At 46.6% G+C, this 25,267-nt stretch overlaps 1 protein-coding gene across 2 annotated transcripts in view; it reads left to right on the top strand.

Annotated features, from left to right (window-relative positions):
* Window positions 1-24,796, top strand: part of NMI (N-myc and STAT interactor) — a 67,657-nt gene extending 42,861 nt beyond the window's left edge. Inside the window, exons 1-9 of one of the 2 annotated variants that reach the window (XM_077272984.1) lie at window positions 11,606-11,690; window positions 13,106-13,165; window positions 14,444-14,602; window positions 14,829-14,945; window positions 15,772-15,934; window positions 16,731-16,837; window positions 19,800-19,986; window positions 20,310-20,416; window positions 23,069-24,676. In XM_077272984.1, coding sequence (XP_077129099.1) covers window positions 13,121-13,165; window positions 14,444-14,602; window positions 14,829-14,945; window positions 15,772-15,934; window positions 16,731-16,837; window positions 19,800-19,986; window positions 20,310-20,416; window positions 23,069-23,257 — 1,074 coding nt within the window. In that variant the 5' untranslated portion in view covers window positions 11,606-11,690; window positions 13,106-13,120 and the 3' untranslated portion in view covers window positions 23,258-24,676. Of the gene's footprint in view, window positions 1-11,605; window positions 11,691-13,105; window positions 13,166-14,443; window positions 14,603-14,828; window positions 14,946-15,771; window positions 15,935-16,730; window positions 16,838-19,799; window positions 19,987-20,309; window positions 20,417-23,068 lie in introns of those variants that run through there. The other variant, XM_077272983.1, reaches the window with a different exon arrangement.
* The last annotated feature ends 471 nt before the right edge of the window (window positions 24,797-25,267 follow it).

Here is a 25,267-nt window from a genome sequence, read left to right on the forward strand (position 1 = left end):
CAGGAGCGGCTCAGTATTGGGGTATTAGGTGCAGTAATAGGGACACATACGGCAGCAGCGGCTCAGTATTGGGGTATCGGGCGATGTAGGACACATACGGCAGCAGCAGCTCAGTATTGGGGTATCAGGTGCAGTAATAGGGATACATACGGCAGTAGCGGCTCAGTATTGGGGTATCAGGGGCAGTAATAGGGACACATACGGCAGTAGCGGCTCAGTATTCGGGTATCAGGTGCAGTAATAGGGACACATACGGCAGCAGCGGCTCAGTATTGGGGTATCAGGGGCAGTAATAGGGACACATACGGCAGTAGCGGCTCAGTATTCGGGTATCAGGTGCAGTAATAGGGTCACATACGGCAGCAGCAACTCAGTATTGGGGTATCAGGGGCAGTAATAGGACACATACGGCAACAGCGGCTCAGTATTGGGGTATCAGGGGCAGTAATAGGGACACATACGGCAGCAGCAGCTCAGTATTGAGGTATCAGGTGCTGTAGGACACATGGCAGCAGCGGCTCAGTATTGGGGTTCAGGTGCTGTAGGACACATGGCAGCAGCAGCTCAGTATTGGGGTATCAGGTGCTGTAAGACACATATGGCAGCAGCGGCTCAGTATTGGGGTATCAGGTGCAGTAATAGGGACACATACGGCAGCGGCTCAGTATTGGGATATCAGGTGCAGTAATAGGGACACATACGGCAGCAGCGGCTCAGTATTGGGGTATCAGGTGCAGTAATAGGGACACATACGGCAGCAGAGGCTCAGTATTGGGATATCAGGTGCAGTAATACGGACACATACGGCAGCAGCGGCTCAGTATTGGGGTATCAGGTGCAGTAATAGGGACATGCAGCGCCCCAGAGTCCTGGTCGTTGCAGTACTGTGGTCCCGCCGCTATGGGGAGCCATGGTACGTCTGATGGCACTGAAGGAGTTCGTCTGACCAGGTATCACAGACACCAATACATTTCACAGCCGGGCCACCAGGGGGAGCTAAGGGTTCTATTCATTAGGCCACTCCTCACACACGGGTAAAACTGGGGGTCAGGCAGGAAGTTAGGTAGAAAGCTGACTGGATATGAACCAGGCAACACCTTGTGGCAGAGGGTGTTGCGGGAGAGGATTCGGTAGGGCCTCTGTCAGGTTTGGGACCCTGATGGAGACCTGGCTACAGGAAAGAATGTAACGGGACCGTGCCTGCACAGAGAAGCGGCGGTGCCCTAAGGAAGGACTAGAAGAGAGATATATTGTGCTGAGTGAGAAACGAGATCGAAGCAAATAGGAGAATACCAGTAGGGGTCGTGCCGTGAGATCGAGTCAACATCCTACTGAGGCGTGTAGCCGGTGGCCGGAACGCCGAGGAAGTATACAGACATCTAGCTTCAAGCAATACTTCAAACCTACGGCAGGACAGTCAGTCTCAGGCGGGCTGTCTCACATTAAATCACCTATGCAGTCTTGGGGGGCAACTTGTGGAGAGGGGCGACTCTAGGGTCCCGGAAGAGCTCCGAGCCTACCCGTCATACGGGTGCCGTCCCAACCAGAACATCGGGAGGGACGGAGGATTAGCAGAACATCAACTAATCGAGTTGTGAGGGAACTTAAGAAACAGACACAACAGTTGTGGGGTACTTTCCGTAAGCACAGCAGGGAAGGACTACAACACATAGCGCTAAGAAGGAAGGCACTGATTTCCACCTGCAAAGTGAATTCTGGAAGTGCCATTGGACCGGCCGGACTTGCGCAGCCTGGTGATCTGGATTCCGGACTGAGGACCCAGAGATCTTCAGTAAAGAGGTAAAGAGACTGCAACCTGGTGTCCTCGTTATTTACCGCGACCTGCACCTCACAACTGCACCACTATCACCACTCACTGTACCGGACGTCCCCCACTGACCGGCAGGGCCACAAACCGGGTCTAGCCACCGTGACAACCCCAGAGCAGAGACCCAGAGGCCCGGCTCCGGGTACCCCTCGGCTCAGCGGCGGTGTGGGGGCGCTCCAATTTTGGCGTCACGAACAGGATCTACTTAAGCCTGAAGAATCAGGTCATGTGTGCCTTGGAACTGTGATTTATTGTGCTTGGACTGTACTTTATTGAAAAGACTGTGTGCTGTGCCATAAACCGCCAAATCCTCCGCCATTGCAGCGCTGAGGAGAGGCGCAGGAGAAGAAGAGGGGCGTGGAGTGGGCGTAGACAAGCTGAAGAGCGCGAAGGACAATGGCCGCCCAGTCTAAGTATTTCTGTGTCCTGAGGACGTGTCCGTCAGCGGCCGAGGTCCGCCTCCTGATTCTGTTTGGAGGGTGGAGACCATGGAGACGGGGCCGCCCACGAAAGAGACCGCGGGAAGAAGACGCGGGAACAGAGAAAAAGATGGCGATGCCAGGAACACCGCATGGGGATGACCTACCTCGGTCTAGAGCCGCATCACCGGACACAGCCTCGGAGACGCCATCGTTGAAGGACCTGACCCTCGCGGAACCACTGATGGGTCGACCCAACTGGCCGCCGTCCGAGGAGTGTGTGGCCGCAGCCGAAGCCCGGCAGATAGCGCGCCGCCTCGAGGCGGATGCCCGGGTGCTCGCGCGGCTAGGCCAACCCACGGAGGTCCACCTGTCAGCAGTGTCCCCCGCTCCCCCCGGCCCGGCCGCGGGTGAAGCTGCGCTGCGGGCGCAGGGCCTGAAGATCATGCCAGAGGCCGAACACCTGTGGCGCTTGATGGCTGCATGGCGGAACCGACCGCAGCCGGCAACCCAGGTCGATCTGACCAGCGTCGCAGAAGTCCCATCGTCTCACTGGGGTGTAGTGGTCTCCTTCAACCCCCGACATGGAAGGGGAGTAATACAGGAGATCGGGAAGCCATTGCAAGTCCGTGTGGACCGGGAGGAAGTGGAGCCCTGCGGAGGAAGATTCGCCCGCGACCTGGAGCCAGGCGACGCTGTGACCTACACCAGGTGGAGGAGAGAAACCGCTGAGGCGGGCTGGATAGCTCGGGGCGTCCAGCGGTGCATCGCACTCCAAGCCGCTGCCGGAGCATCAGAGGATGAACCTCCTGCTGCAAAAGTCACAGAACCCGTCCCTGCGGAGCAGCGGGGAACCCGGACCCACCATGTACCTTGGGGGCGTGCTGGTTCATCAGTGAGAAGAACATCGCGGCGAGGGATCCTGTCGCTGCTGGGGCAGGACCCGCTCCTTGGATCGGCAGCGCGACCCATTGGTCTGGTGAGGCCCGGAAGGAAACCACCTTCTGCACCACAACAGTAAGGAAGAACACTGCGTAACTGTAAATAGTTCCTTCTTTAACTGTTTGTTTTCTGCTGTTGCTGCTAAACCCGTCCAGGGTTAATTCTTCAACGGATCCCTTTGTTGACCCGGGATCCCTATTGTTTTTGTTTGTTTTTGCTATTTTTCCCCTGTTGTCAAGAACTGCCGCAATCATGAACAATGCATGATACAAACTTCTTGTATATAGTTTACACCTTCTTAAGGGTGTTTCCTACTGGTTTTATTTGGAAAAGAGACTCTTTGTGAAGATACCGCACCGGAGCCTTTGCTGAGTACAGACTGGTAGCTTGCAAGAGTACGCTACCTTGTGAAGATTTGGTCCCCTTTTAAAGGGGATGTGTGTTGTTACATTTAAAGGAGTGACGTTGCTTTAAGACTGGTAGAAAGCAATAATGTCATAAGAAAGTGAAAATGATGATGGTGTTTACATGTAAAGTTATATGTATTTAACTAGTTAATTGTAAAAAGAAATGCTGAAAAATGTTCATTGAAAGAAAGTATGAAAGCTAGAAGAAAGGTGCAGTAGGCCCGTGGGGTAGACATAGTGTCCTGCATAGTGGGTAGCAAGAAAGTAAAGACAGAAATTAATACTCTAAGAAAATGTTGATAATGTTGAAAGAAAAGGGGGATAGAAGGTGAACCCTGAGTCCTTCATAGAAAACTAGTTTATTGTGAAGAAAGAATTAATGATGTGTTACAAAGGACAGAAAGTGGACCCGTAGGGGTTAGTCAGTGAGTCCTTTTAGGAGCCATATGAAGATGGCTCAGTAATCCTAAACTAAAGGTGTGTTATGTTCTATACTGTGTATAGTAGAGGAAAAGACAGAAGGCTCGGGCTGAAAGGAGCGGTCCTGTAAGAAAGGAGAGGCAGTAGGTCTGGTGCCGTTAGGACAGGCGGTCCTGCAGATTTAAAGAAGGAGAATGTGAAGTTAAAATTGCCTTATAATGTGATTATAAGAAGGTCTTTAACGGATGCTGAGTGTACGTCCTTAAGGGCGATGTTAAATTATTGTTCAAAGAATTGCACTAAGTAGAATACCCGGTTGGGTAGCAAAAGTTATTTATAGCCTGTTGCTGTAATATTTAACCATGTTTTGTAACGTTCAAGTGTCCTCACCTCCCATAAAGGGAAGCCTGTTCAAGTATGCTTATGGTTATTTGCACTCAACAAAATTGTATGTCTTTTTGCTAAACTGTATTGTTGTTTTCTTCCCAGTCCCGGAGTACTGGATTTAACCGGGGGGGAGTGCAGCGCCCCAGAGTCCTGGTCGTTGCAGTACTGTGGTCCCGCCGCTATGGGGAGCCATGGTACGTCTGATGGCACTGAAGGAGTTCATCTGACCAGGTATCACAGACACCAATACATTTCACAGTCGGGCCTCCAGGGGGAGCTAAGGGTGCTATTCATTAGGCCACTCCTCACAGACTGGTAAAACTGGGGGTCAGGCAGGAAGTTAGAAAAGAAAGCTGACTGGATAAGAACCAGGCAACACCTTGTGGCAGAGGGTGTTGCGGGAGAGGATTCGGTAGGGCCTCTGTCAGGTTTAGGACCCTGATGGAGACCTGGCTACAAGAAAGAACGTCACGGGACCGTGCCTGCACAGAATAGCGGCGGTGCCCTAAGAAAGGAATAGAAGAGAGATATATTGTGCTGAGTGAGAAACGAGATCGAAGCAAATAGGAGAATACCAGTAGGAGTCGTGCCGTAAGATCGAGGCAACATCCTACTGAGGCGTGTAGCCGGTGGCCGGAACGCCGAGGAAGTATATAGACATCTAGCTTCAAGCAATACTTCAAACCTACGGCAGGACAGTCAGTCTCAGGCGGGCTGTCTCACATAAAATCACCTATGCAGTCTTGGGGGGCAACTTGTGGAGAGTGGCGACTCTAGGGTCCCGGAAGAGCTCCGAGCCTACCCGTCATACGGGTGCCGTCCCAACCAGAACATCGGGAGGGACGGAGGATTAGCAGAACATCATCTAATCGAGTTGTGAGGGAACTTAAGAAACAGGCACAACAGTTGTGGGGTACTTTCCGTAAGCACAGCAGGGAAGGACTACAACACATAGCGCTAGAAGGAAGGCACTGATTTCCACCTGCAAAGTGAACTCTGGAGGTGCCATTGGACCGGCCGGACTTGCGCAGCCTGGTGATCTGGATTCCGGACTGAGGACCCAGAGATCTTCAGTAAAGAGGTAAAGAGACTGCAACCTGGTGTCCTCGTTATTTACCGCGACCTGCACCTCACAACTGCACCACTATCACCACTCACTGTACCGGACGTCCCCCACTGACCGGCAGGGCCACGGACCGGGTCTAGCCACCGTGACAACCCCAGAGCAGAGACCCAGAGGCCCGGCTCCGGGTACCCCTCGGCCCAGCGGCGGTGTGGGGGCGCTCCACATATGGCAGGAGCGGCTCAGTATTGGCGTATCAGGTGCAGTAATAGGGACACATACAGCAGCAGCGGCTCAGTATTGGGGTATCAGGGGCAGTAATAGGGACACATACGGCAGCAGTGGTTCAGTATTGAGGTATCAGGGGCAGTAATAGGGACACATACGGCAGCAGGGGCTCAGTATTGGAGTATCAGGTGCAGTAATAGGGACACATACAGCAGCAGCGACTCAGTATTGGGGTATCAGGTGCAGTAATAGGGACATATATGGCAGCAGCAGCTCAGTATTGAGGTATCAGGTGCAGTAATAGGGACACATACGGCAGCAGCGGCTCAGTATTGGGGTATCAGGGGCAGTATTAGGGACACATACGGCAGCAGCAGCTCAGTATTGGGGTATCAGGTGCAGTAATAGGGACACATACGGCAGCAGCGGCTCAGTATTGGGGTATCAGGGGCAGTATTAGGGACACATATGGCAGCAGCGGCTCAGTATTGGGGTATCAGGTGCAGTAATAGGGACACATACGGCAGGAGCGGCTCAGTATTGGGGTATTAGGTGCAGTAATAGGGACACATACGGCAGCAGCGGCTCAGTATTGGGGTATCGGGCGCTGTAGGACACATACGGCAGCAGCAGCTCAGTATTGGGGTATCAGGTGCAGTAATAGGGATACATACGGCAGTAGCGGCTCAGTATTGGGGTATCAGGTGCAGTAATAGGGACACATACGGCAGAAGTGGCTCAGTATTGGGGTATCAGGGGCAGTAATAGGGACACATACGGCAGCAGCGGCTCAGTATTGGGGTATCAGGGGCAGTAATAGGGACACATACGGCAGCAGCGGCTCAGTATTGGGGTATCAGGTGCAGTAATAGGGACACATACGGCAGCAGCGGCTCAGTATTGGGGTATCGGGCGCTGTAGGACACAGGGCAGCAGCAGCTCAGTATTGGGGTATCAGGTGCAGTAATAGGGACACATACGGCAGCAGTGGCTCAGTATTGGGGTATCAGGGGCAGTAATAGGGACACATACGGCAGTAGCGGCTCAGTATTGGGGTATCGGGCGCTGTAGGACACATACGGGAGCAGCGGCTCAGTATTGGGGTATCAGGTGCAGTAATAGGGACACATACGGCAGCAGCGGCTCAGTATTGGGGTATCAGGTGCAGTAATAGGGACACATACGGCAGCAGCGGCTCAGTATTGGGGTATCAGGTGCAGTAATAGGGACACACATGGCAGCAGCGGCTCAGTATTGGGGTATCAGGTGCAGTAATAAGGACACATATGGCAGCAGCGGCTCAGTATTGGGGTATCAGGTGCAGTAATAGGGACACATACGGCAGCAGTGGCTCAGTATTGGGGTATCAGGTGCAGTAATAGGGACACATACGGCAGTAGCGGCTCAGTATTCGGGTATCAGGGGCAGTAATAGGGACACATACGGCAGCAGCGGCTCAGTATTGGGGTATCAGGTGCAGTAATAGGGACACATACGGCAGTAGCGGCTCAGTATTGGGGTATCGGGCGCTGTAGGACACAGGGCAGCAGCGGCTCAGTATTGGGGTATCAGGGGCAGTAATAGGGACACATATGGCAGTAGCGGCTCAGTATTCGGGTATCAGGTGCAGTAATAGGGACACATGGCAGCAGCAGCTCAGTATTGGGGTATCAGGTGCAGTAATAGGGACACATACGGCAGCAGCAGCTCAGTATTGGGGTATCAGGTGCAGTAATAGGGACACATACGGCAGTAGCGGCTCAGTATTCGGGTATCAGGGGCAGTAATAGGGATACATACGGCAGCAGCGGCTCAGTATTGGGGTATCGGGCGCTGTAGGACACAGGGCAGCAGCGGCTCAGTATTGGGGTATCAGGGGCAGTAATAGGGACACATACGGCAGTAGCGGCTCAGTATTCGTGTATCAGGTGCCGTAATAGGGACACATACGGCAGCAGCGGCTCAGTATTCGGGTATCAGGTGCAGTAATAGGGACACATACGGCAGCAGCGGCTCAGTATTCGGGTATCAGGTGCAGTAATAGGGACACATGGCAGATCTCAGTATTGGGGTATCAGGTGCTGTAGGGCACATACGGCAGCAGTGGCTCATCATTGGGGTATTGGGTGCTGTAGGGTACATATGGCAGCAGTGGCTCAGTATTGGGGTATCAGCAGAATGAGGAGTTTGTACAGGTTGGGGATAGATGTGGACGGTGCAAGAAATGTGAGAAGTCAAATGTGTCTTTGTTGTATTCTCTGCCGATGAGTTCTGGCTGGAGAAGTTGTGTTGGTCTGGTCCAGATGGAAAAGATAGGAAAAGTGAGCGACTCCATAAGAAGGAACATCAGCTGTAAGGCTGCGTGTCCACGTTCAGGATGGCCGGCGGTATCGTCGGAGCGGCGAAGCCGCTCGGTGCTAAGCCCCGCCCCCTTCTGGGACGCGATGATGCTGGATGTGTTAACTGTACACATCTGGGATCATCGCACCCCTCGCCATAGGGCCCTGTGATATTACTTGCGGCGACGCAGCGTCCCCGCAAGGTGCACGGATATGCTGCGATCTGAAAAGACGCGCAGCATGTCCGGAGTCGCAGGGCCGCCGCGTGCGTGTTTCCACGCATAGTGGACACGGGATTTCAAAAAAATCCCCTCCACTATACTGGAACATCTGGATGCTGCGTGTTTGACGCTGCAGCTCTGCGCAGCGTCAAACAAGCAGCGTTTACTGACCGTGGACACGTACCCTAAGTCACCATCTATAACTGTACTGTGATCTCTTAAATGGCCTGCAGGACTGGTATCTACCACGATATGGTCTCCATACAGTAATACGGTGTTCGTTTTTGTATATAGATATATTTTCAATCACAGCGCAGTCATCTGTTGATGTTCCGGGCAGCACGGTGGCTGAGTGGATAGCACTGCAGCCTTGCAGCGCTGGGGTCCTGGGTTCTAATCCCACCTTGGACAACATCTACAAGGAGTTTGTATGTTCTCCCCGTGTTTGTGTGGGTTTCCTCTGGGTTTTCCGGTTTCCTCCCACATTCCAAAGACATACTGATAGGGAATTTAGATTGTGAGCCCCATCGGGGACAGCGATGATAATGTGTGCCACCTGTAAAGCGCTGCAGAATATGTTAGTGCTATATAAAAATAAAAGATTATTATTATGTTCCCCCTATGCTCACAATGAGGGTGCACCACATAGCTGAAGTCAGGATTACCTGGTTAGGCCAGTGTCACACTTAACGTATGAAAAATCGGTCTGAGTCTCCCTGCCGAGAGTTGTATAAATGTCATCCGTTTGCGATGTAATTTTTTTTCGCACCTATGTATTCGTATGATATCTGTACGACGTGTGTGGCTTTACATTTCTTGCTTCTTTTCTCCATTGAATTTAATGGCTCAATGAGCTGAAATGAGGAAAATGTGTGCGTATTTGTCCCAAGCTAGACGAATGGTCTGTGTGGTGTCCGAGTTTTTCTCGCACCCATAGGCCTGCATTGGCGAGTCTCGGCCGATATACACATACAATCACTGTAGGCTGCTATTTTACACGCACGTTATATGCGCCTGAGAAAAAAAACGGTGGTGGGAGCTGCCTCACAAACTAACACTGGTCCGAGTGCTATGAGATGTTTTCTCACATAGCACTCGTCCGGTCCGTATTCTACGGTAGTGTGACCCCGGCCTTAGGGTACGTGTCCACGGTCAGGATGGCCGGCGGTATCGTCAGAGCGGCTAAGCCGCTCGGCGCTAAGCCCTGCCCCCTTCTGGGACGCGATGATGTCGGATGTGTTCATTGTACACATCCGGGATCATCGCACCCCTCGCCATAGGGCCCTGTGTCAGGGTATGTTTCCACGTTCAGGAAACGCTGCGTTTTTGACGCTGCGTTTTTCCGCAGCATCAGAAACGCAGCGTCCAGATGTTACAGCATAGTGGAGGGGATTTCATGAAATCCCGACTCCACTATGCGTTAAAAAACGCATGCGTTTTTGCTGCGAAAACGCATGCGTGGTGCGTTTTTTCAAAACGCAGCATGTTGCTACAATGAGCAAAACACGCAGGAACACCGCAGGTGACCTGCCAGTGACCCCAGGTGCAGTTTTGGTCAGGATTTTACTTGCATAAAATCCTGACCAAAGCCTGAAGCAAACCTGAACGTGGACACATACCCTCAGGGTATGTTTCCACGTTCAGGATTGCATCAGGATTTGCTCAGGATTTTACACCAGTATTTGTAAGCCAAAACCAGGAGTGGAACAATTAGAGGAAAAGTATAAGGCTATGTCTCCACGTTCAGGATGGCCGGCGGGAACGCCGCAGCGGCGAAGCCGCTCGGCGCTAAGCCCCGCCCCCTTTCTGGGACGCGATCATGCCGGATGTGTTAACTCTTCACATCCGGGATGATCGCTCTGTCCCATAGGGCCCTGTGATATGCCTTGCGGGGACGCGGCGTCCCCGCAAGGTGTACGGACATGCTGCGATCTGAAAAGACGCGCAGCATGTCCGGAGTCGCAGGGCCGCCGCGTGCGGGTTTCCACGCATAGTGGAGACGGGATTTCATAAAATCCCCTCCACTATGCTGGAACATCTGGACGCTGCTTTTTTGACGCTGCAGCTCTGCGCAGCGTCAAAAAAGCAGCGTTTCCTGAACGTGGAAACATACCCTCATAGAAACATGTCACCACTTCTGCATTTATCACCCACTCCTGGTTTTGGCTTATAAATACTGATGGAAAATCCTGACCAAATCCTGATGCAATCCTGAAAGTGGACACATACCCGTAGAATGCAGCATGTCCTTACATTGCAGAAAAAACTCAAGGACAGCGCAGGTGACCTGCCAGTGACCTCAGGTGCAGATTTGGTAAGGATTTTACCTGCATAAAATCCTGACCAAATCCTGAAACAATCCTGAACGTGGACACACACCCTTATGCCTTGCAGGGACGCAGCGTCCCCGCAAGGCATATCACAGGGCGCTATGGGAGAGAGCGATCATCCCGGATGTGAAGAGTTAACACATCCGGCATGATCGCGTCCCAGAAAGGGGGCGGGGCTTAGCGCCGATGCCGCCGGCCATCCTGACAGTGGAAACATACCCTTAGGGTATGTGTCCACGTTCAGGATTGCATCAGGATTTGGTCAGGATTTTTCATCAGTATTTGTAAGGGTATGTTTTCACTGTCAGGATGGCCGGCGGTATCGCCGCAGCGGCGAAGCCGCTCAGCGCTAAGCCCCGCCCCCTTTCTGGGACGCGATCATGCTGGATGTGTTAACTCTTCACATCCGGGATGATCGCTCTCTCCCATAGCGCCCTGTGATATGCCTTGCGGGGACGCTGCGTCCCCGCAAGGTGTACGGACATGCTGCGATCTGAAAAGACACGCAGCATGTCCGTAGTCGCAGGGCCGCCGCGTGCGGGTTTCCACGCATAGTGGAGACGGGATTTCATAAAATCCCCTCCACTATGCTGGAACATCTGGACGCTGCTTGTTTGACGCTGCAGCTCTGCGCAGCGTCAAACAAGCAGCGTTTCCTGACCGTGGAAACATACCCTACGCCAAAACCAGGAGTGGAACAATTAGGGTATGTGTCCACGTTCAGGATTGCATCAAGATTTGGTCAGGATCTTTCATCAGTATTTGTAAGCCAAATCCAGGAGTGGGTGATAAATGCAGAAGTGGAGCATATGTTTCTGTTATACTTTTCCTCTAATTGTTCCACTCCTGGTTTTGGCTTACAAATCCTGATGAAAAATCCTGACCAAATCCTGATGCAATCCTGAACGTGGACACATACCCTTAGGGGCCAACTCAGATTTTTCACACCCTGTAAGCTGAAACCCTGGCTACACCTCTGCCACTAGGAATATAGAAAGTGAAAGTGACGGCTGCAGAGAACTTTCAGTTTCTATTCTGCTGCAGGAAGAGCAGAGAACAAGGAAGCATTTTGCTGCCCTCGTCTTCGGAGTCTCCTCGCTTTAGGGGTAAGTCACCATCTACTTTTAGTCCAAGTTCTTCTGATACAAAATGTATAAAACAATCAGTGAAAAAAGTCTCGCTTGTCTGGACTCTCCCCATGTTGCCGATCACTTCTCCCCCGTCCACCTCCATTCTTCTTCCTTTCTTGTATCTTGTACTTTTTACTCTTTGTTGGGGGATTATGGAATCACCAATCTTATACTTTAGCCCTTAGACTAGTTTTGGCTCAAACACATCACAAAGAAGGACATTTATTTTTGCTTTTCATCCAAAATATTTTAGCAATTTGCAACATTTCTTTGTCATAAATGTGCGCGCCAAATGTATTACGCCATATAATGCACCATGTTTAGCAGCTATGCCAAAACCTACAAATGACAAGTAAAGGTGGTGCGGTTAACATTTTGGCATGAAGACAATGTATTTATAACTAAATTTCTATGTACAGTAAATGTTACAAAAAGTTGAATGTTCTACACAGGTCATAGCTGTCTGAAAAAAAAAGAAAAAGGCTTGGAACAAATAAATTCTTAAAGGAAATCTGTCACATGGTTTATTATACCTAATCTGAGAGCAGAATAATGTACGGGCAGAGACCCTGATTCCAGCGATGTATCAGTTACTGGTCTGCTTGTTGTAGTTTTCATAAAATCATTGTTTTATGAGCAGGAGACTATCACTAGAGGGCTAGTAAACCTGCTGCCAGATAGTCCAACCACACACCCACCACCGATTGGCTAGTTTCGGCCTATGCACAGTGTATACAGAAACCTGCCAATCAGTCATGTGGGCTGGGTTATACACAGCTCAGCATTCAAAGAACTGCTAGATCTGCAGCAGAGAAAACATTAATTTTATCAAAACTGCGGCAAGCAGACCAGTAAGTGACCTATCACTGGAATCAGGGTCTCTGCCTCTACATTATGCCATTTTCAGGTTTCATAGCAAAAATCTGGTGACAGGTTCCTTTTAAAAGCACCAATTGTAATTTTATTTCTCGGTATTTTTGGCTTTGTGCAAAATTTAGTAACTGCTTGCAACATATTGAAGAATTTGATGGAAAAATGTCAACGCAGACCACAAGAACAACAAAAAACAGTGACTTAAACAAGAAACTATAAATGATGAATTAGTCAATTAATCTATTAAATTGCACAATATTCTCTACCTATTACATAACATCAATTATCAATCCATGAACAACAGACTCCTTCCATAGACATCTATAGCAAATGCTGTGCATGGGCGACCTCTATCATACAAACACGTAACGCTGCCAACAATGTACAAAGGTCAAACTGGGGCAGAAGTGTTTGTGCGGCGTGCCTGTCCCCTAATATCACCCTGCACAAATACCGTGCTATAGAATTGCGGCAGTAAATAGATGGTAATGTATTTTTTTGTATTATTATTATTTCAGATTTCTGGCAAAACCATGGAAACTATTCAACAGTTAAGAGAAGAATTACAAAAACTGAAGGTAATATTGTTATAAATCTTCATTTATGGATAGATAGGCAAGAAAATTGGAAGCTAAAGGCACCTGTCATTTCAGATAACTTTTCAGATAAGTTATTGTGTGCACCTGAGATATAACATTATTCCTGGCCATTATATCACTTGTATGCTGCATTTTCACCAGTTTTCCCCTCTTCAGTCTCTATCTCTAATTCACCACCATGATGTCTTCCTACCCAGTTCACAGAGAGATGGATTCTCCTTTTTCTGTAGGATACAGACAGAAAGCAGCAGCAAGGAAGACATTATAGAGCAGTATTGAACAGTGTAACTGTGAATCCAGCACAGGATGAAATAAAATAGCAGAATCTGCTTGATATCTGCCTTGTTTTTACTGATCTCGCACTGTGAGTGCTGCTCACTCCTCCTCTTTCCTTTGTCCATAGAGTTCAGAAAGCACTTCACTGTGCTGAGATTTCCTTTTGCTTTGGCCAGGATGGATTTGAGTTGTATTACAGAGTGAACAGTGAAGAAGTGGCTCATAAGAGGAGAAAGAAGCAGAATTCACTGATAACATATATTAAAGTTTCTTATATTCACCCATACTATTGATTGATGCAAAGCTTGTTGCATGTAACCATCCATTTAACTAAAATATCGCTGCAGGATTGGGTTTGTTTATAGCCAGTAGCTATGATATCATATATAGGTCTGCACAGGAGCTGCATACACAAAACGGCAAGATCATTTTTTTCATTAAGACTGGATGCAAAGTTGGGCACATGTTCACATATGTATTCTATCCGTATATTTTATGTACCCATTATATTCTTTGGGGCTGATCACATGGCTGTGTGTTGAGGACACTTGGGAGAAATGTCCGTTTTTGATCCGAGCAAAGGCTCAAACTCGCCCTGTTCAAATCATTAGATCTGTGGAGAAAAATGGACGGAACACAGATGCCATCTGGGTGTTTTCCAGTGCCATTTGTTTTTCTGCTGCTTAATTGGTAGGAGAAACTTAGATTTTTTTTTCTGCCTGCAGAAAAAATGTATAAAAAGCAGATCCAGCACACAGATGAAAAGCAGGTTTTTCTTGCCAGCAAAAAATAAACATGTGAATGAGGCCTAAGATCAATCAAAACGGTTGCAAAAGTTTTCACACCCCTGAATATTGTGTCGTTTTGCTCTTCCAATATATGTTTAGCATTGAGGCTATAGGTTTCCTTAATTTTTCAGCAGACCAATACTACAGATGATACTTTAGAAGTAATAATAATTTGCCACTTGCATTTCTTTAGGAACAATGTGAGGAAGACGAAAGCCACAAATCGATGGCAACGTTACAGAAACTGGAAGCGGATGATTTAAAAAAAGAGGCAGAAAAACGAATGAATGGGCTGGTAGAGAAGTCATCTGAAATTGAGGCGGCCATGGCCGAAAGGAACGCTCATTACAACGTAAGAACCTTCTCATACCATTCAATGAGATTAGAAATAAAAAGGTCTGCTTTAAGAACACGGGCAGTGTCTGGTGTTGCAGTTCTTAAATGCAGAAGGTCGGTACTGCAGTACTGGGCTCAGCCTACAGACAAGAGTGGCGCTGTTTACAGGAAAAAAAACATGACTTTTACTTTTTCATATCACAAAATGTTTTCTGTTTTTTTTTTTTTAATATAAACTTTAGTGGGAGATGCAAGATCTGGAAAGGGAGAGAGATGAATTGATGAGAAATATTGAAAAACTGGACTGTAGGATGAAGGAATGTCGGAAGGCATTTGAGAAGACAAGGAGTGAATTACAGGTAAGTAAAGGTAAAATGTGAACAAAGAATGAAGTAAAAAAGATCCCTGAAAAAAATAATGTTCAGATCTCATCTCAAAGGGCCTCACGGTGGCTCAGTGGTTAGCACTGCATGGTGGCTCAGTGGTTAGCACTGTATGGTGGCTCAGTGGTTAGCACTGTATGGTGGCTCAGTGGTTAGCACTGTATGGTGGCTCAGTGGTTAGCACTGCACGGGGGCTCAGTGGTTAGCACTGCATGGGGGCTCAGTGGTTAGCACTACAGCCTTGCAGCACTGGGGTCCTGGGTTCAAATCCCACCAAGGACAAGATCTGCAAGGAGTTTGTATCTTCTCCCCGTGTTTGCGTGGGTTTCTTCCGGGTTCTCCGGTTTCCTCCCACATTCCACAGCCATACTGATAGGGAATTTAGAGTGTGAGCCCCATTGGGGACAGCGATGACGATGTATGTAAAGCGCTGCAGAATAGCAGTAGTAAACCTGCTGCCATGTAGTCCTCCATATTCATCTCTGTATAATCCCGCCTCACACCACTGATTGGCAGCTTTTGGCCTATGCACAGCGTACACTGAAAGCTGCCAATCAATGGTGTGGGCGGGCTTATACAGGACTCAGCATTCAGAGAACTGCTAGGTCTGCGGCAGATAAAACTGTGATTTTATCAAAACTGCAGCAAATAGCCAAGTAAATGACACATCGCTGGAATCAGGGTCTCTTCCCCTACATTATGCTGTTCTCAGACGGGGTAGCAAAAATCTTGGCGACAGATTCCCTTTACAGAAATTATTCATGTATGCATTTTCCTTAATTATTTTTTCTCTTGTCTCCAGGTTGACAACAAATTGCCACATAAGGATATAAACTATACAAAGGAAGAGCCGACTGCAGGAAGCCAGAATACGTCTGAGATTTCTTACTCCTGTCAGATCGTCGTTCAAAACCCGTACATTTTGCAGGCTGGACAGGCTTTAATAACATTTGAAAATGAAGAAGGTACCTTTGAAGGGAACTTGAAGTAGTGGTATGTCTGTATAGGTGCCTGTCCCCCATAAAGTTTTTTTTTTCTAAAGTTTGGATGAGAAATCGAACAAATAAGGAATATGTAAATCATGCTGGAAGTGCACTGGGGGTGTGTCACTGCTCTTGGGAAGAGCAGTCTAATTGCTCTGACACGCCCCAGCACACGTCTAGCCTGATTTATACATGACTCTACTCTAAAAAAAAAAAAAGGATCTTTTTTTTTTTTTTTTTTTTTTTTACTTGGGGGGGACAAGCGTTTACACAGCCATATTACTTTTATACTTTTATATGGTTTTATATGTAAAAACTAGCTTAAATATTGATGCCAAAAAATGGTGATTTTTACAGATAACCAAATCGTGTGTGTGTGTGTGTGTATATATATGTATATATGTATATATATATATATTTATTAACCAGTGCAGTCAATAATTGAATACATTTCCCATAGAAACCTTGTATGCCACTTTAGAATTACGACTGTCCAACTTTTTGTTACTTTTTAAACTTATTTTTGTATGGGAAAAGTAAAACCATTTCCGTAATTGCATTTCTTCATGGACCTAGATTGTGTTTTGATCCTGTAATGTGATTTACCAAACATTGGTTCAACACTAATATGGGGTCGTAAAGCCATTTACTCATCTTACATAGACTTTAGTGGAGAGTTCCAGCCATTCCCTGGGAACTGGATCCGGGCACCAACATTTTCAAGAATCGTTATCATAAAATGTAATATATAATTTATATATTATTTTTTTTTCTACAGTTGCCCAAGGTGTTATTGAGAAAGGAAAGCATCATGTTGAATTCACTAATGGATGGGAAGAACTGAGAGCATACAGAGTCCAACTGGGGAGAGCCGTGACATTTGAGGTACAAGAATAATTGTCTGGTTTAGAAAACCTGTTTTTAAATTATTTTTTAATCGAGGGAAGTCCTCCCATTCAGAACCGTCTTCTTTATAGCAGCTCTGCTTTTTGGCTATCTTGTAGGGAACCAAGATATCCATATATTGGAAACTGTGTAATGCATTATTTCCCCTGTGGAGGCACTGCAGGGAATATGAGCATATTGCTGCGTGCTTCCCACTGAATGCTGCTGATCACTAAGTGAGCCAGCAGTGAGATACAACATATTGTCTAAAGCAGAGAGAGCACACATTACATATAAGGATAGGACATTTTAATTCAAGTATATTAGAAACATAGTTTAAATTATGGCATTATAGACAGGGATTTAGGATGAAAATTGATTTGTATGTCGGACCTCCTCTTTAAGGCTTTAAGTCTATTTTCTGGACAACAAAGGAGGCAATTTTAAAAGTAAAAGTGTGGCTTTCATATATGAGCTACAAGGCATAGTGGGTAGTTTACTTTGTCAATTTGTGGTGACAAACACAATTTTTTAGGCCTTATTCAGACATCAGTGATTTGTCACATATGCAAAAACAGGTACGTGGATCGTCAGCGTGGGTCTACACGATACAGATAGTATGTCCATGCTGAAGTCTCCTCTCGCCTGGCATCTAACTCACTCTTTGACGACCTATAATCCGGATTCCATCCCCACCACTCCATCGAAACTGCCCTGACCAAAGTGATTAATGACTTACTTACCGCCAAAGTTAATAGACAATTATTTATACTCCTTCTCCTAGACCTGTCCTCTCCTGTCGACCACTCCCTCCTACTACAAATCCACTCTTCCCTTAGCGTCAAGGACGTTGCCCTCTCCTGGATCTACTCATACCTTTCTAATCGCACATTTAGTGTCTTCTATTCCAATGCTACCTCCACACCCCGGCCTCTCTCTGTTGGTGTCCCTCAAGGCTCTGTTCTGGGGCACTTTTTTCAATCTATACCAGTGGTCCCCAACCTTTCTGACCTTGAGAGCCACATTCAGCTTAGAGAGAGGGTCGCGAGCCACATTCAGCACTGAGAGAGGGTCGCGAGCCACATCCAACTCAGGTTTAATGATAACCAAAGCTTTTCCACAGAAATCACTCCAGAGCAGTACACTGAGATCCAGGGTTTCCCACAATACCCCCATTCAGTATTCTCCCAACACACTGTCACATCCAGCTTTGAGCACCTCCTCTAACAGGTAGTGCAAACCTCCAGCGTATCATACCTAAAACATCTCTAAACCCCTAAGACCAGTAAATGTGCATCCATATCTGCAATTCTGTGCAGGGCTACTCACAAAATTCACCATTTTGAGATGCGGTCTTCATACCTGTTTGCTAGACCTGGACCTAATGCATCAAGCTGGCACACAGTCACAAGCCACAATTCATGGGGCCGTGAGCCACATGTGGCTCCCGAGCTACAGGTTGGGGAGCCCTGATCTATACCTTCGGCCTAGGACAACTCATGACTTCCATTACCACCTATACACTGATGACACTCAGATCTACCTCTCCAGGCCAGATGTCACCTCTCTGCTGTCGAGAATCCCAGAGTGTCTTCTTCTTCTCCTCTCGCTTCCTGAAACTCAGCGTTGACAAAACAGAACTAATCATCTCTCCTCCATCTCGCCTAGCCCTCCTCCTCGGTCTATCACAATTAATGACACCACCCTTTTTGCAGTACCAGAATTCTGCTGCCTTGGAGTTACCCTCGACTGTGTCTTGTCATTCAAACGGCACATTCAAGCTCTTACCACCTCCTGCCACCTTCAACTGAAAAATATTTTCAGAATCCATCTTTTCCACAACCCTGAATCTCCTAAAATGTTAGTACATGCCCTCATCATCTCCCACCTCGACTACTGCAATATCCTCCTCTGTGGTCTCCCTGCTAACACGCTCGCACCTCTCCAGTCCATCCTTAACTCTGCTGCTGAACTAATCCACTTCTCTCCACGCTACTCCTCTGCTTCTCCCCTCTGCAAATCCCTTCACTGGCTCCTAATTCCCCAAGGTATCCAATTCAAACTACTAACACTGACCTACAAAGCCGCCTATAATCGGTCTCCTCCATATATCTCCGAACTAATCTCCTAATACCTTCCAAGACGCAACATCCGGTCCTCCCAAGACCTCTTTTTCTCCTCGACACTCATACATTGCTCATCCAATCGTCTCCAAGACTTCTCCTGAGTGTCCCCCATTCTCTGGAATTATGTGCCTCAACACATCCGACTATCTGCCACAATCAAAACCTTCAGACTAATCTTGATAACCCACCTCTTCAGGAAGGCTTACAGCCTGCAATGACCCCTCTGCCACCTCACTACCACCGGAGCTTTTGCAACCTCCCAACCTGCTGTCTCTTTCACCATTATCCTGTAGACTGTTAGCAGGGCAGAACCCTCTCCTTTTTGTACCAGTCTGTCATTGTTAGTTTGTTGACTATGTTTTATATTTGTATTCTGTATGTAACCCCTTCTCATGTACAGCCCCATGGAATCAATGGTGTTCTAAAATTAAATAATATTAATAATTAGTATTTTGGATCCAAATGTGAGTGTTTCATCAATGATGTTCAAGTATGGGTAAATAAATGACATAGAGTATAAATTACGGACATCACGCGGACTCCACACTGATGCCATCTTTGTGCTGTCGTGATTTTCACAGATTCATAGACTAATATTGGCCTTTTCATCCGTGACTCCAATAAAAAAATGGACATGTCTGTGGGGTTTTTGTATGTTCACAAGGTCCGCAAAAAAATACATGTGAATAGCACCATAAATTATAATGGATACTCATTCCATCCCTGAAAATCAGGAATAGAACATGTACGTGATTCGTGGACGTCTGAATGAGGCTGAAGTTATGACTCACAAATGGATAGATCTGGATTGACCTCCTAATTCTTCTATTTCATAGGTCAACATGACCATCTCCAACACAAAAGTACACGTTTTTAATCTCCCGACGAACCTCACTGAGGAGACCCTGAAGGATAAGCTGGAGCTCACCTTCTACAAATCTAATGTAGGAGGTGGTGAAATAGAGTCGGTGGAACACAACCGGAATAACAATACCGCCTGCATTACTTATAAGGAGGATGGAGGTGAGTGTTTGGTCTGGGTGTTCATTGTGAATGAAAAAACTATGTACATCAATTTTTAATAGAGAAACACAACACCAGTGCCCCCAGAAAAAAAACAACAAAATTAGCGAAACTCACATTAATGTACGGAGCCTGCCTCTGTGTGTGAAGCAGCTCTCTCTCCCCTATCCCAGCGGGAAGTCTCAGCACAAACTCAAATATCAATGTGGTTTTATGAATCTCATGGATACACCTTGTTTGGTAGAGGGTTAAGAATTTATGGTACTTGGTGCTTTAGGAGTAGTACCCCCTTTTCTCATGACCTATGTATATGTTTTTTGCAGTGGCTCATCGTGTCTTAAAGACAAATCAGCATCTGTTAACAGCTGGAGGCGCCGAGTATAAAATTGGAATATCGCCAGTAATTAAAATAGAACTGAACAAGCTACAGGTAAGATTCTGACCTTATGGAGTACATGGTGTTTTTTATAGCCTAGGGAATACTTTATTGAATATTACACTAAAAAATATACATATAGCCCTTATCTAATAAATCAGTGCAATGGGGCAATAAACCCCAATATATAAACACACGCCCTATACTGAAAATATACCAGAGATAAACATCATAAAAATGTCCTATTCAAGTGATATAACATAGGTGGTACAATATATACCTAAAGGGTGTCAGGATATATGTGCACTACTCCTAACAATAAGGCAATAATTAATATGCAACCCTATGGTATCTCCCTACCTAGGTGCGGGGGTTGGCACCCTAAGAAAATACGAGAATGGCGCCCCCGCTCGTACGGCGGCTATCCCTGGTCTCCTAACAATTCCCTATAAGGGATAGAATGAGAAACAGAAGGCCAGTGGGCTGTATTAACTTGTCAAAATATGTGATACCATTAACACAGTATATTAGGCCCGCATTCTGCAATGTGCTGTAAGATAGGGATAGAGGTAGAAGTTAAATATCACTCATTAACGGAAAAATGATATCTAATAAACAATGAACATATACGATATACTCAGCATTATAAAGGACTAATACCATGAAGTATATTAATGCCATAAAAAGCAATAATCACAACGAGCCCCCACCACATAAGGCTGGATATGGACAAATTAATGCAATCAGCTCAGTAGAAAACGCAGTAAGTGATGGAAATACATATAAATAAAGATTGTAGTATACTCATCTGCTGCAAAAAACAACCCAGCCGAGCGTCCATCCAGCAATAGTGGCTCATATAGTGAATCAGGGCAAACCAGCTCCGTAAAAAACCTCTCGACGCGTTTCCCCCATAACCATGGGTTCATCAGGAGAGTTAGGATATCAACATGGCAGTAAACGATATATGTAGATACAAACAAAGATAGGGCTGCCCTGATTGGTTTGCCCTGATTCACTATATGAGCCACTATTGCTGGATGGACGCTCGGCTGGGTTGTTTTTTGCAGCAGATGAGTATACTACAATCTTTATTTATATGTATTTCCATCACTTACTGCGTTTTCTACTGAGCTGATTGCATTAATTTGTCCATATCCAGCCTTATGTGGTGGGGGCTCGTTGTGATTATTGCTTTTTATGGCATTAATATACTTCATGGTATTAGTCCTTTATAATGCTGAGTATATCGTATATGTTCATTGTTTATTAGATATCATTTTTCCGTTAATGAGTGATATTTAACTTCTACCTCTATCCCTATCTTACAGCACATTGCAGAATGCGGGCCTAATATACTGTGTTAATGGTATCACATATTTTGACAAGTTAATACAGCCCACTGGCCTTCTGTTTCTCATTCTATCCCTTATAGGGAATTGTTAGGAGACCAGGGATAGCCGCCGTACGAGCGGGGGCGCCATTCTCGTATTTTCTTAGGGTGCCAACCCCCGCACCTAGGTAGGGAGATACCATAGGGTTGCATATTAATTATTGCCTTATTGTTAGGAGTAGTGCACATATATCCTGACACCCTTTAGGTATATATTGTACCACCTATGTTATATCACTTGAATAGGACATTTTTATGATGTTTATCTCTGGTATATTTTCAGTATAGGGCGTGTGTTTATATATTGGGGTTTATTGCCCCATTGCACTGATTTATTAGATAAGGGCTATATGTATATTTTTTAGTGTAATATTCAATAAAGTATTCCATTTTATGGGGGATATTCTTCTCTTTGTAAGCTATTTTTGGTTTTCCCTCAATTAATAACTTTTTTGTTAGTAAGTCGTTTTTTATAGCCTACCCAAATTTTGGGCACAATTACCTTATCATAGTTTATGTCTATTTTTTCCCGGGATTCTTAAAGGGGTTAGTCATGACTATTATTTTTACTATGTGCTGAAGAACTAACAGGCAGGTAGTTGCTAACAGGAGAAAATAATTACTGTACCTACGTGTTGTGCCTGGCGCAGATTACTGCCGGCACTGGTCGGTCACAGATCACTCTTGCCGTTAATTCTGTGGCTTCCACAGCATTATGTCGACAGAGCAGCTGCTTCTCTTCCCTTCTGCTCTTTGGATGGAACTTGAATGACAATGTTATGTTGATTGATAGCTGGCTCCCTGCAGTAAGGCAGCAGGGAGCTGGCTGTCAATCAGCATGATGTCAACCCTGTCGACAGAGCAGGAAGAAGAGCTTCTCTGTTGACATGGATTTCCCAGTGTACTCCCTCTCCCTACACCCCTGTAGTGATTTTATGCCGGCCTGAAATTTTAATGGAACATGCGATTTTTCATGTTATGAAGGCACAAGAAAGGGTAAAGACAAGAATATCCAGTATTTTTGACTTTGGGCCAAATTCATGTACGACGTATGCAATTCTGAAGAATTTGGTGCAAAAAATGTGAAACAATACCAGAAAATTAACAAAAAAGAAAAAAAATGCAAATTATCAATCAGGCTCAAAGTCTTTGCAACCGGTGTCATACATAAAAGTCATTGTTGTGTCGGTGTATGGAGCGGGCTCAGGAGCCGAGCCTGCACTATGAAGGAGATAAAGGCTGTCTGGGGTTACTAGAATGAGAGTTTCTGTACCTTATGTGATAATATATTATTTCATTGTTGTTTTTTTCAGGTATATTCTGGCTTTTGCCGTAAAACGGTGCTGCTGGCAGAGATAAGAAACCAGAAGGACAGTGAAGACGACATTCAGGATCTAGCGCAGATTCATTTTCAGAAACAGAGTAATGGCGGAGGCGAGGTGGAATGCCTTGCCTTTTCACATAAGACTAAAGTGGCGCACTTTGAGGTAGATATGGAATAAAATTGGCAGCAACAAAAGGAAAAAAAGAAACAATCCACAATGTTCCTTTATTGAATATTATAAAAAAAAATTTTTTATGTAAATAATTTAAAATACAAGAAGTTAGTCATATCAGCGAGTACATAAGTCAGAACACCGGAAGATGTTGTCATGGGGTCAATTCAATATGTGCCCCTTTTATATACATCCACGGGACCGCAATCCTGAGACAAGTAGAGCGACCAAAAACATTTCCACATTTTCTCTGCAAATTGCTGTCACGCGACTATTTTAAATCTGCAATTTTACTGTAAAAAAAAACCAGACAAATCGCAGACAAGTTGCATTCACGTCGCAGTCGAAGCCTATGCGATATGTGTCTATCTCCAGTGGACAACGCAAATGTACCCTAATACTGCCATACACTGTGCACACCAATAATACCATGGATAGATGTACACACACATGTATAGAGCATATACAAACACATCAGGGCAATGGCCTCTTCATTCTCAGGATTGGAGCAGAGCCCAGAGACTGGATCACTGCCGATCATAGATTGACGATATATCTAAGCTTACACAAAGAACATATGAGATGGCGTGCGGAATGTAAAACCCATCAAAAAATACAGGCCAGTGCCAAATAATCAGATCCACTGTGCCGTAATTAATGATGCCCTTAGTCATCCCAATAGCAGTGCCAGCAGTGCGCCTCCCCATAAACCATGCCAACAGAGTCCTCCGATAAACAGTGTCGTTAGAGAGCCCCTTGATAAACAATATGAGCAGAGAGTGCCCAAAAATAGTGCCGTCAGAGAGCGCCCAAAAATAGTGCCGGCAGAGAGCGCCCAAAAATAGTGCCGACAGAGAGCGCCCAAAAATAGTGCCAGCAGAGAGCGCCCAAAAATAGTGCCAGCAGAGAGCGCCCAAAAATAGTGCCGGCAGAGAGCGCCCAAAAATAGTGCCGGCAGAGAGCGCCCAAAAATAGTGCCGGCAGAGAGCTCCCAAAAGTAGTGCCGGCAGAGAGCTCCCAAAAATAGTGCCAGCAGAGAGCGCCCAAAAATAGTGCCAGCAGAGAGCGCCCAAAAATAGTGCCCACAGAGAGCGCCCAAAAATAGTGCCAGCAGAGAGCTCCCAAAAGTAGTGCCGGCAGAGAGCGCCCAAAAATAGTGCCGGCAGAGGGAGTGCAAGAAAACTTTCCAATAGACTGCCTTAATAGATCGTGCCGGCAGAATGCTTCACTTCACACAGCCAGAAAGTGAAATGTTAAAACTGTGAGTGACTGCAGCCGCCATTAGGGGTCGCTCACTGGATCAGGGGTTTCTATATTCCCATGCTGCACTTTCTCATTTTGTCTGTGATTTACTGCTGATTAAAATATGATTTCTAAAATGTTTAATGCATTCTGTCAATTTACAAGTGTCTGAGGTGCGGGTGAGTTACTTAGGGTAATTATATAATTTACTCTCATTGCAACTCAAAGATTTAATTTACAAATGTACAAAGAAGAAGGAATATGACTGGAGTTTACCTTTAAAAACGGATTAAAGTTTTGACCACTAGAGGGCACCAGAGGCTGCTGAATTAGTAAAACTGTTCCTTTGCTCTAGACCTCTGCAATGTGCGTCCTCTGTGCGGCTTTCTCCACCTGTGTCCTCTGTGCCGCTTTCTCCACCTGTGTCTGCTGTGCGGCTTTCTCCACCTGTGTCTGCTGTGCGGCTTTCTCCACCTGTGTCCTCTGTGCGGCTTTCTCCACCTGTGTCCTCTGTGCGGATTTCTCCACCTGTGTCCTCTGTGCCGCTTTCTCCACCTGTGTCTGCTGTGCGGCTTTCTCCACCTGTGTCTGCTGTGCGGCTTTCTCCACCTGTGTCCTCTGTGCGGCTTTCTCCACCTGTGTCCTCTGTGCCGCTTTCTCCACCTGTGTCCTCTGTGCGGCTTTCTCCACCTGTGTCCTCTGTGCCGCTTTCTCCACCTGTGTCCTCTGTGCGGCTTTCTCCACCTGCGTCCTCTGTGCGGCTTTCTCCACCTG

Source organism: Ranitomeya variabilis, chromosome 7 (assembly GCF_051348905.1).
Source record: "Ranitomeya variabilis isolate aRanVar5 chromosome 7, aRanVar5.hap1, whole genome shotgun sequence".
NCBI classification, from domain to species: domain Eukaryota; kingdom Metazoa; phylum Chordata; class Amphibia; order Anura; family Dendrobatidae; genus Ranitomeya; species Ranitomeya variabilis.